The sequence below is a fragment of the Myotis davidii genome, unplaced genomic scaffold (genome assembly GCF_000327345.1).
Source record: "Myotis davidii unplaced genomic scaffold, ASM32734v1 scaffold535, whole genome shotgun sequence".
Taxonomy (NCBI): Eukaryota; Metazoa; Chordata; class Mammalia; order Chiroptera; family Vespertilionidae; genus Myotis; species Myotis davidii.
This window is the reverse complement of record NW_006286980.1, coordinates 1,442,282-1,454,770: the sequence shown is the minus strand read 5'-3', so window position 1 is coordinate 1,454,770 and position 12,489 is coordinate 1,442,282. Positions and strand designations below refer to the sequence as shown.

Sequence of the window (12,489 nt, the reverse complement as noted above, 5' to 3'; positions counted from 1 at the left end):
GCCTTCTTTAAAATTCAATGCATATGTAAAGAAATATACGGTAACCCGAATTTACCACACTCGCAAAATCGCACACAGCCAACCATACACCCAGTATGGTATCGCGATTCGTGATTTTGCGCTATCATACTGGGTGTATGGTCGGCTGTGTGCGATTTTGCGAGTGTGGTAAAATCGCATAACAGCAAAATCGCATAACAGCCGAGCATACACCCAGCAGCGCTGCTGATGCCTGAACGGTATGTGGAATGAAGTGGGCGGGCATCGGGAGGCCACTATGGCACGGGGCAAGCACTATGGGCAGTCTATCTGAAGTGTACCTGGCGTATAAGACGACCCCCCACTTGGAGGCATATTTTTCAGGGCCAAAAAATCGTCTTATACGCCGGCAAATACGGTATTTCTCTTTTCTATATATAAAAAAATGTAGTAGGTGATCAGAAAAGTGTTAGGAGATAAATTTCAAAATTGCTTAAAAATATTCTTTTCTACCTATTCTCTTGCCTCCTCCTCCTGTGCCAGCGGGTTTGCAAGTTCACAGTAATTTCCATGGCGGAAGGACTCGAGTGTGCTCTGGCTCCAGACGGTCCTTTTTCTGTCGGATGAAGAGTTGTAAAGTCTCTGTCAAAGAAGAGCATGACTGCTCACCCGATGCAACGAAGAAAGGTATCGTGTCCAGTATGAGTCTCTGGGAGCACAGGAGAAGGAAAGGGCAAGAAAGAGCAAGAAGGGATGCTCTGGGCAGCAGTGCCCAAGACTGCGGTGGAGATTTCTTCCTTACTTGCATTTTCTCACAGCTTCTATAGCAATCTCATTTCTAAAAAGTTCCCTATCTATTGGCTGTACTTAAGGAAAAGTGGTAGTGAGGAGCCCGAGATCGTTACCTGACACAGTAGTCTCTAATTGGTCAGTCAGCAATTATTTAGTCTCTATTTAGGCACCATACCAAGTGCAAAAGCTACACTGGAAACAGGTAGACAAAGGTATTGCTCTAGCAAACCTCAGAGGGACAGGAGGCAGCCATTTGACAAGTAAATTAATAAATATTTCAGGTAGCAGAAAGTACAATGACGTCAATAAAATAGGATAAGGAGGACAGGGACTAGGAAGAAGCAGTACTTTAGAGTACTCAGAGAATCTCTCTCACGTGACATTTGATCTGAGACCTGGATCATTATGATGAGTCAGCTATGCACAAATTTATGGAAAGAAATTCCTGACCAAAGGACAAGGGTAAAGACCTTGAGGTAGGAAAACTTCAGATTTTGGGGGTCTCAACAAGATCAGTGTAACTAGACTTTAGATGCCAAAGAGAGTGTTCGGAAGGGAGGCAGCCGGGACCAGATCTGAAGGCTCACATGGGCTAGGGGCAGTGCTGAGCAGGTTAGTGATGAACAACCAGCTTTCTGAGTGTAGTTCCGATAAGAATGTTGGTTGATATTTTCCTATGCAGTGATAAGTAAGATGAAAGTGAAATCATGAAGACACGGTGTTGGAATTTCACTCATTTTTCAATGATATGTGAGTCTGCTAAAAATGAATATGTTTTTAAATACTGGAATATTATTTATTCAGTATTTTTGTGTTATCCAACACACTTTTAAGTTTAATCCATTGTTGATATTTTATCACTTGTAGAGGTCTAGACCAGTGGTTGGCAAACTGCGGCTCGGCAAACGCGAGCCACATGCGGCTCTTTGGCCCCTTCAGTGTGGCTCTTCCACAAAATACCGGCTCTTCCACAAAATGTCGACTTCTGCACATGGGCCACGAAGTTTCAATTGCACTGTACATGCGTGCCCGCACGTGGTATTTTGTGGAAGAGCCACACTGAAGGGGCCAAAGATCCTCATATGGCTCGTGAGCCATGGTTTGCCAACCACAATCAGGAAAAAAACAACAAATCAAGTCCTGATTTATAGCTTTGCCAATTTCTATGGTGTAAATAGTCACATGTTGGCTAATTTAAAGACACTTATATGAAGTCATTGAACACGGTAGAGAAGGAATGATATCATGTTCAAAAAGAATTACTGTAATTTTTAAAAACTGTATTTATTAAGAACATATTATGGCCCAAACACTATTCTATATGCTGGGGCCAGAGCAGTGAACAAAACAAAATCCTTGCTGATGGTGATAAGTACTATGAAAAAAAAGAAAATAGAAGTACAGTTAGAACTAGACCTTCAAATCACATGGTTTTAAAAAATAATAAAGCATACCATCAACAAAGTGAAGACAACCTGAATGGGAGACAACTGATGGAAGAAGATATGTGCAAGTGATATATAGCCGATAAGAAGTTAGTATACAAGGAACTCATGTAAGTCAATAGCCAATAAAACCCCCACAAAGAATCAATTAAACAATGGGTAGAGGACCTAGATAGACATTTCTCCAAAGAGGACATACAGATGTCCACTAGACTTACAAAAGATGCTCATTATCACAATCATCAGGGAAATGCAAATCAAAACCACAATGAGATATCATCTGACACCAATCAGAATAACTATCCTATATAATAAAAGCCTAGGTGGTGTCATGTCCTTGTGCAACATCACAAGATGGCCACCACAAGATGGCCGGCAGGGGAGGGCAGTTGGGAGCAATCTGGCTGGCAGGGGAGCAGTTAAAGGGTGATCAGGCTGGCAGGCAGAAACTATTAGGGACAATCAGGCAGGCAGGCAGGCAAGCAGTTAGGAGCCAGCAGTCCTGGATTGTGAGAGGGGTAAATGGCAGTCGTACATCCCCCAAGGGGTCCAAGATTGGAGAGGGTGTAGGCCTGGCTGAGGGACACCCCCTCCATGCACAAATTTCATGCACCGGACCACTAGTCATCAGTAAATCAACAAACAAGTGTTGGTGAGGATGTGGAGAAAAGAGAACCCTCATTGGTGCAGCCAGTATGAAAAACAATATGGAGATTCCTCAAAAACTTTAAATAGAACTGCCATATGATCCAGCATTTCTACTTCTGGGTATTTATCCAGAGAAAACAAAAACACTAATCAAAGAGATATATGCAGCCCTATTTCCAATAGCCAAGGTATGGAAGCAACCTAGATTTCTGTTGCTAGACAATTGGATAAAAGAGATGTTATCCTATCTAATAAAGAGGGAATATGCTAATTGACCCTCACACCATCGCAAACATGGTGGCACCCACAGCCAATAAGGAGGGAATATGCTAATTGCCCACCCTCAAAGGTGGCAGCACCCACAGCCAATAACGAGCGAGTATGCCAGTTGACTGCCACACCCTCAAGATGGCAGTGCCCAGTCCCCTCAGCTCCGCCAGGGCGGCAGGCGTGGCAAGGCCTCTGGAGTACCCCAGTCCCCTCAGCACCCCCAGCCTCCCAGGGCTGGCCCAAGGCGCAGGCAAGCTTTGGATGGTGGCTGCCCAGCTGAAGCGCGAGGTGCAGGCAAGCCTCAAATGGCAGCTGCCCAGCCGCCCAGGGCCGCCCGAGGCTTGCACTGCCGGCAGTGGCAGCAGCAGAGGTGTGATGGGGCATCACCTTCCCCTGATCGTCAGGTCACCTCCCACCCCTGAGGGCTCCTGGATGTGAGAGGGGGCAGGCCGAACTGAGGGACCCTCCTTCAGTGCATGAATTTTCATGCACCGGGCCTCTAGTATGTATGTACAATGGAATATTACTCAACAGTAAAACAGAATGAAGTCTTGCCATTTGTGACAACATGGATGGATCTAGAGGGTATTAATGCTACGTGAAATAAATCAGACAAAGACAAATACCGTATTATTTTACTTTTATGTGAAATCTAAAAAATAAAAGAACAAACAAAACAGAAACAGACTCATAGATACAGAGAACAAACCGATGGCTGTCAGATGGGTGGGGAAGGGAAGTAAGAGGTATACACTTTCACTTATAAAATACGCCACGGGAGTGTAATGTACAGAACAGGGAACATAGTCAATGATACCATAAAAACTTTATACTCTCACAGTTACTAGACTTATCATGGTGATCACTATGTTGCACACCTGAAACTAATAATATTGTATGACAACTATACTTTAACAAAAAATTTAAAAAGCATAAGTAGTTACATTGATTTATTAAATATGTGTGATTTTTAAAGAAAAAAGTTTCACAAATTTTAATATAATTTGTTCTTAAAACAAATTCTTATTTTTTATCCTTTTCTCATATTTTTAATTTTAGTTTTGTTTTAGGATATACGTATTAGTACAAAAGTGGGTGTATATCATTTATACATGTAAAGGGTGCCTACATTTTTTATAGCATGCTAAATAAGAAATATTTGAAGTCCATTGCTTTAGAAATTAGAGAAATAACAGATGAGTCTCGGCAGTGCTCTCTGGGAACATCTCTGCACTTTAGCTGACCCCCTAGCCCAGTGATCGGCAAACTCATTAGTCAACAGAGCCAAATATCAACAATACAACGATTGAAATTTCTTTTGAGAGCCAGATTTTTTAAACTTAAACTATATAGGTAGGTACATTGTTATTAACTTAATTAGGGTACTCCTAAGGCTTAGGAAGAGCCACACTCAAGGGGCTAAAGAGCCGCATGTGGCTCGCGAGCCGCAGTTTGCCGACCATGGCCCTAGCCTGATAGGGAGGAAGATTGCTTTGTGTTGTATTAGGTCTAGTGGGAGCTGAGTGACCATTGCCCTCACTGCAGTGGATTATAAAGAACCAAAGTACACACCCTAGGTATGCCTCCTTTTGGAGTTCATACTAACATTAGAGGGGGTGAAGGCATGTAGACCAGCTGGGAGAACCTCAAGATACATTTCAAAAGATCTGTTCCCCAATAAGGCAGACCCTAAGGAATGAACAGTGGACACATTGAAGTTTTAAGAGGACAGCTTGGTGACATGCTTGTCCACCATAGTGAAAGTTGAATCCCGAGTTGAGAAGTGCCCAGTATGGAAGAGAAGATCGAGTCTGCTAAGTCTATGGCTCTGGCACCTTCCAGAAGTTTACCAGGCTCAAATCTTCAAAACAGAATACCAGTGGCCACCCCAGGCCATCTTGCTGGAAGGAATGGAGAATGCAAGCCTATAGGCAGGTCAGGACCATGAAACACAGGCAACATCTCTTTTCCAGGAAACCTTCCCTGACACCCTCCCCGTCCTGATTGGCTTGAGTCCTGGGTACCCACTTTTGGTAATCCTATCTAATAAAGAAGGAATATGCTAATTGACCCTCATGCTGTTGCGCACCTGCCTCCGGAGTCCCCCAGTCCCCTCAACCCTCCAGCCCCCCAGGGCTGGCCTGAGGTGCAGGCAAACCTCAGATGGTGGCTGCCCAGCTGCCCAGGGCCGCCCGAGGCTTGCGCTGCCGGCAGTGGCAGCAGCAGAGGTGTGATGGGGGCATCGCCTTCCCCTGATCTCCGGGTCACCTCTGGCCCCCGACACATAATTGATTCAGAGCCCAAAGAATAGTTAAGAATCCAGTGAATTAATTACATTGTAATGTTTTTGTTTTGCCCAAGAAGCAATTGGGACATATTTTAAAAGTTTTTATCCCAAGAAGTTTTTAGCAAATGCTATGGACTGAATTGTGTCCCCTAAAATTCATTTGTTGAACCTCTCACCCCTCAATGTGATGGTATTTGGAGATGGGATCTTTTGGGAGGTAATTAGGTTTAGGTGAAGTCATGAGAGTGGGGCCCTCATGATATGATTAGTGCCCTTATAAGAAGGGACACCCGAGAGTTTACAGTCTATGAGCACAAAGCTATATGGTAGCGGTCTATAAACCCTCACCAGAACTCAGCTCTGCACCCATCCTGATCTCAGAATTCCAGCCTCTGCAATTGTGAGGAAATAAATATCTGTTGGTTAAGCCACCCAGTCTGTGATCATTTGTCATGGGATCCGAGGCTAAGACAGCAAACAGCTTGGACCATTTTCTGTATCATAGCTCCCAGAAGTAAAATGAAAAGGCTCTGTAGTGGGAGCCAAAGGAATCTGGGGCTTATGGGAAATAAATGTGTTTATTCAATGGGCACTTTACAGTTTGGCTTAAAATACGGAACTTCAAGTCACAAATTGGTGGTAGGACTCTACCTTGCGTGGCTCTTTCTTCTTTGTGTCACCTTAGATTATTTACTTCTTTTTTTGTGTGAAGTTCTAGGACAGCATATGACTGAATATATACAACTTGGTGGATTTTTCTTAGCTATGGGAGCCCAAGTCAGTTGCTGATGATAGTCTTGGAAGTATAAAACTTTCCAGTGTGGTCTTTTAACCCTTTACAAAGATACAAAAAGGAAAGTTACACACCCTTTAGACAGCTGCATGGTTCTGTCATAGTATTTTGAGGCAGTCTTGTAAATATTGAATCATAAGCAAAAACACATGTGTATAGTCATAGGTTAAAAAAAATCTAACATCATTCTTGAAGAATGTAATAATCAAACTTTGGTTCTTCCATGTGGTTTCTAAAAGGATTTTTTTTTAATTTATTATTAGAAGTTTGAGATTTATAGGAGAGGCAGGGAAAAATTCTTTCCTTTGAAATAAATATTGATAATCTTACTGGAAAAACTACAGATATTTTAAGAATATTTCACAAATGGTCAATAAAAGCTGATTAATAGTTGAATTCTGTGATGAGCTGAAGGAACTGACAGATTTTTAAGTCCCTCTAATGTTCCAGGTTCTCATCTAAGCTCTGCCTCACATCAGCCATGCTGGTGGCCGGCTTTTAGGATGGAGTGGAAAGGGCCTGGGCTCTGAATTGATTAAGGTTTTAACATCGGGTCTGCTGCTTAACAACTGTGCCGCCTTAGGCAGGCTCCTCTCAATCTGTGGAAAATGGGGTGATGGGCTGCACTGTTTCCCCATAACTCACATGTTGAAGTGGAAGCCCTAGCTCCCCATGTGAGGGGACTTGGAGATAGGGCCTTTAAAGAAGGAATGAAGGGTAAGTGAGGCCATAAGAGTGTGGCCCTAATCCAGTAGGACTGGTGTTTCACAAGAAGAGGGAGAGACACCTGGAGTGCACACGCACAGAGAGGAGGTCACGTGAGGACACAATGAGCGTCTCATGTCTGCAAGTGAAGCAGAGGCCCCAGGAGAAACCAAACAGCCAACCCCTTGATCCTGAACTTCTAGCCACCAGAACTCTGAGAAAAGTAAATTTCTATCGGTTAAGTCACCCACTCTGTGGTATTTTGTTACGGCAGTCCTCGCAGACTGATAAGATAGGTCTGCTATAGTTCATGGGAGCAGGGTTAGGATTGCATGTGGCTAAGTGCAGTGCTTGGCTCCTGGTAAGCACTCAGTAAATGAAAGTCATTATTTGTGACTCAGAGAAAAAAGAAGGAAAATAAAAGGGCAAGAAGAAAATTAGTAATTATTTAAAATCTATATGCCCAGCATTTTGCTTAAGTACCTAATTCAATCTGCATAACAGTACTGTGCAGACCACCCCCATTTTGCAGATGAGGAAACTGAAGCCCTAAAAGGTTATGCAATTTGTCTAAAGTCACAGAGAAAGTGGCAGAGTCAAATCTAGCATTAACATCTGTATGCCTTCCACTCTGCCGCGCCACCTATGAGAGGAGCTGCCTAAATGCCAAAGGCTATTAATGAAAGAGAGCCACCCTCGGCGATTTCTGCAGTGGAAACACATCTAGGGGTTGGCTTCCCTTGTAGGAATGCACTTCTGCCCACACACGGAGGTTCAGTCCCACATCAAGCTGGGCCACACAGATGCCTGCACTGGGAGTCACATAGCTTCTCAAAGAACTTTTTAGTCTGCTCAAGCATTTGAACCAAATATTCACTTGACACTCCAGCACTGTGGGCCAAAGGCATGAGGCCAGTCTGGCCTAAGGAATGGTAAGGGCATGTGTTAACAATCAGTAAGGCCCTTCCTCACAGTGCCTGGTGTTTGAGAACTGCCTACAGACAGACATGCAGACAGATGCCTGGACCAGGATGAGGTTAACGGCACAATGGAACCCTGGTGCGCCACATGGATGACTTCCCACACATGTGATCATTTTGGATTGTGCTTAACCAAGGAGAAGGTCTGTCAAGTGAAATAAACATTTTGCATATAGTTACTACTAAATCATTCTTTCCAGTAATGATTAGCCAATGTCATCGACTATTTTAAGATCACTCCCTATTAATGATGAAAGTTAATAAAGGTATTTTTTTTCCCTTTTACCATGACATATTACATTAAGGTTTTTTGTTATTTTTAAGACTATTTTTTAAAAATACGTTTTTATTGATTTTTTTTTAGAGAGAGAGAGAGGAAGGGAGAGGGATAAAGAGATAAAAACATCGATTGACTGCCTTCTGCACACCCCCTTCGAGCCCAACCCTGGCATGTGCCCTGACCAGGAATTGAACCAGCAACCTCTTGGTTCATTGGACGATGCTCAACCACTGAACCACACCAGCCAGGATAAGACTATTTTTTAGAGCAGTTTTAGATTTGCAACAAAATTGAGAGAGGTAGAGAGATTTTCTTTATATTCTTGGCCCTCACACATGCATAGCTTCCCCCATTATCAACATCTTCCACCAGAACGGTATATATTTTTTTTCCACCAAGGATGAAACCCACATTGACACATCATCATCACCCAAAGTCCATAATTTACCTTGGAGTTCATTCTTGCTGTTGTACATTTTGTGGGTTTAGACAAACATATAATGACATATCTCCATCATTATAATATCATACAAATTATCTTCATAAAAATTCTCTGTGCTCTGCCTATTCATCTCTTACTACCACCCCCTCTGGCAAACACTAATCTTTTGACTCCATAGTTTTGTCTTAGTTACATTTAAATATTAAAAAAGAGAGTAGAAAACAGCCCTTTTAATGATAATTAAAACTGAATTTAAGATTTATGGAATGGCTATTTCCAAAATTAGCCACCAGTCACTCATAGCAACATAGGTTTGAACTGTGTGGACATGCAGATTTTTTTAAATAAACACCGTAAATGTATTTTCTCATGATTTTCTTAATATTTTATTTTCTTTAGCTTTATTGCAAGAGTGTAGTATATAATACATATAATGCGCAAAATGTGTTCATTGACTTGTTATTGGTAAGGCTTCTAGTCAACCCACACACACACCACATTGTTCAAGGGTCAACTGTACTATTCTCTCTGATTTTGTGTGTGTTTGAGATTTTCCATAGTAAAAGTTTAGAAAAAATTAGCAAGAGTGACACTATAAACATGATTTCTACCCTGATTCTAATGTCATAGATTTAGACTTTGAAAAGAATTCTAAGATAAGAATAAAATTTCTCTTGTATCTCAACTTGTGAAATCAAAGGTTGATGAAGGATGGGTGACCACTTCCAAACATCTTAGGTATTTCTTAAGTTTATCTTGGTAAGATAATCAGTCATACAGTAATGCACCCAGAATCCATTGGCTTCTTGCGCAAGTGTGGCAGATGCTGTCAGTTCCACGTGACGTAGCCTCTCAGCACCTACCCCTTCAAGGGCACCCCATCTGGTTTACAGTGTCTCACCCCTGTGATTCTGTTTGATCTTTGGATGTATTCTTTGTCCACTCTGGTCTTCAGAGACAGCATGCTTCCCTGGGTTGATGATGGTGACATTAAACAGGATAAGGGATACGTGATAAACTTGGTTCAGGGTTGGAAGGGAGAATGACTTGTAATTTAAGGTACCTTTGGACCATGGAGGGGGTGATGTGTGTTAGGTGTTGAACACAAGGTCCTGTGCATGGCTTACAAAAGCCAAACTGTTGCCTGCTATGTCGCCATTTCCCCATCGCAGACCATGCTTCAGCCACATCTGACTGCTGTCTCTTGACTCAGTTTGCAGTGGCTGTTCCCTCTGACTGGAATACCTTTTTGTAGCCCCCTTCTCCCCCATTATCCAGGCAAGTCCTGTTTGGACCCCTGTGACAGAGCACTCACTGTCATCAAATAGCAGGGCATCGGTGGCTCAGAAAGGGAGCTCTGGAGCCAGCTTGTCTGCATGTAAACCATGGCTCCACCCTCCCTGCTGTGACCTTGGTGTTAACTCTCAGTTTCCTAACACAGTGGGGACAATATTAGAACACCGCACAGGACTGTTAATACATTAGTGTATGAATTATACATTTAAAGCACTTAAAACAGAGCATAGCACATCAAGTGTGCTATAAATCTTTGCTGTTACTATTAGTTGCTATTTTATAAGACAGCCCATATCATTTTCTATTTAAAAACATGTTTTTAAAAGAATTGTTGTAGTAACAGTCTTATCAGATAGTGCCGATTTAAAACAGTGACCGTCCTGGTCTTTTCTAAAGGTTATCACAAACAGTTGAAGTAATTTTTACCAGCCCTTTTTTCTTCTTTTTAATCTTCAAGTCACTTTTTTTGTGGACTGCCATACTCTGTAGACTGCCTGCCTTTTATGCCTGTGTTGCATTTCAGTGTTTTCTTAAGCATTTCCTGATATTTAAGTATATGGATTATCTTCAGTTTTTTTATTTTTCTAGTTAGACCTTTTCCTGTGAGGTAAGCTTGGGATTTTTTTTTTCTGAAAGTGAAATTTGAGTCAAATTTTATTTTTATAATACATTTTATTATAAATTTCTCTAAGTGGTCTCCAAATTTTGTCTATAATCTAGTATAACCATTATAAGTACTAACATAAGAAATTTAAGAATGTATACATAATTATCCTTTGAACTTAGGAATATAAATTATATCAAAATTTTAATAAGTTGAAAACAGTATCTTTGTGGCTAAGGGCAAGAAAGCATGAAATTTAACTTTTTCTAACAGATATAAATTACAGTATTTTTAAAAATTGACTTAGAAATAAATAAATATAGACCTGTTTAAACCTAAATTAAAGCAGTCTTCTTACTTTTTGATATAGTACTTATAGTTTAATTCCTGAGGGAAAATAACCCATTAAGAATAAAGTGGTTAAACACAATCGATTTCAATGAAATACATTATTTGAATATTTCAAAGCACATTATAACTCATGTCAATGTAAGAAATATAAGAATTCATAATGATTCAAATGCTATTTTATCTCCCCCCCACACACAGTTTTATTGAGATATAATTGACAAATGCTCTTTTAAAAAACTTTTGAATTAGATCATAGGAAATTCTGCACTGTCCACTGCACTGGTTACTTGAGGAGCTGGCCTACAAATACTATTGGAATGGAAGAAGAAAGGAACAGTAAGGAAGACAGCAATTTCACCTGCCTTGTTGCCATTGGGAGATTATATCCAAATACTGTCCCACGGAACAGTGGAGAGGTTAAAGTGAAACCAACTGAATTTATAACCCGTTTTGCAATGAATGGAAAATTTGTCTATGTGGACCAAAGGTAACATTTATATGCCTTAATGACTAGAGTTCAATGGGATATTTAAGGCTATTAAAATGTGGCTTAGGACTGTTGGACTTCAAAACAGGAAATAAAGTTTAAATGAAATAACAATATGGATATTATCAGTAAATTTGTTCAAGCCAAAATGTAAACTTGGAATATTTCTTAGCCAGTGGCGCAGAAACTGGGCATGGGTCTCTGGCCACAATTTCACTGGCAGTGGATTGGGTGGGTGTCCTCTGGAGTAGCCTCGTGCCTGGGTGTCCATTCTGTTTTGCAGCTCTGGTCTGGGTTAGTGATGCCCCTGATTTACTCATCCCCAAGTCCACTTCCCTACTGTCCTGACCATGTATGGACCTTCAGGATTCTGGAAGGAATTTGTTCACCAATTCTAAGTTTCTTTTTAATTTTAAAACCAGGGCAACAACAATTTTAGGATATCTGCCTCAGGAACTTTTGGGAACTTCTTGTTATGAATATTTTCATCAAGATGACCATAATAAATTGACTAACAAGCACAAAGCAGGTATGCATTGAGTGGGGTAAGGTTTGGGTACTTTTTAATTGCAGCTTCAACTCTTAATTTCTCGTTCCTGTGAAATCCAAAACTTGAATTAGTCCTCAAAAGTTTGATTTATATAGTGGTAGACCGTATACTAATTATGATCTTTTCTTGTTAAGTTCTACAGAGTAAAGAGAAAATATTTACAGATTCATACAAATTCAGAGCAAAAGATGGCTCTTTTGTAACTTTAAAAAGCCAATGGTTTAGTTTCACAAATCCTTGGACCAAAGAACTGGAATATATTGTGTCTGTCAACACTTTAGTTTTGTAAGTAATTTTTTTTATGTTGGTAAGACCTTTTATTAATTTCAAATGAATATCTTTGCTTCCTTCTTCTCATCTTGCTAACTCATTAAAACTGTCTTACCTTCTGACTTTATATTACAACTGAGATATACACTGAGTGGCCAGATCATTATGACCACCTGACATTTGTAGGCAAATTAGCCGGTACACTGCATCGTATGGGATATGGAAGCCGAAGGCCTGTTTGAACACCTTTGCTGTCTGCAGTTACCAAGATAAAACATCTCCAATCGCACAGGAACTCAAGGATTGGACA

The 12,489-nt window shown here is 40.9% G+C and overlaps 1 protein-coding gene across 2 annotated transcripts in view; it reads left to right on the top strand.

The window, feature by feature from the left end:
- ARNTL2 (aryl hydrocarbon receptor nuclear translocator like 2) overlaps window positions 1-12,489 on the top strand; it is a 40,490-nt gene that overhangs the window by 16,372 nt on the left and 11,629 nt on the right. For both annotated transcript variants that reach the window (XM_015560775.1, XM_015560774.1), the window contains exons 6-9: window positions 523-666; window positions 11,122-11,359; window positions 11,782-11,888; window positions 12,044-12,194. In XM_015560775.1, the coding sequence (XP_015416261.1) occupies window positions 523-666; window positions 11,122-11,359; window positions 11,782-11,888; window positions 12,044-12,194 (640 nt within the window). The remainder of the gene's footprint in view (window positions 1-522; window positions 667-11,121; window positions 11,360-11,781; window positions 11,889-12,043; window positions 12,195-12,489) is intronic.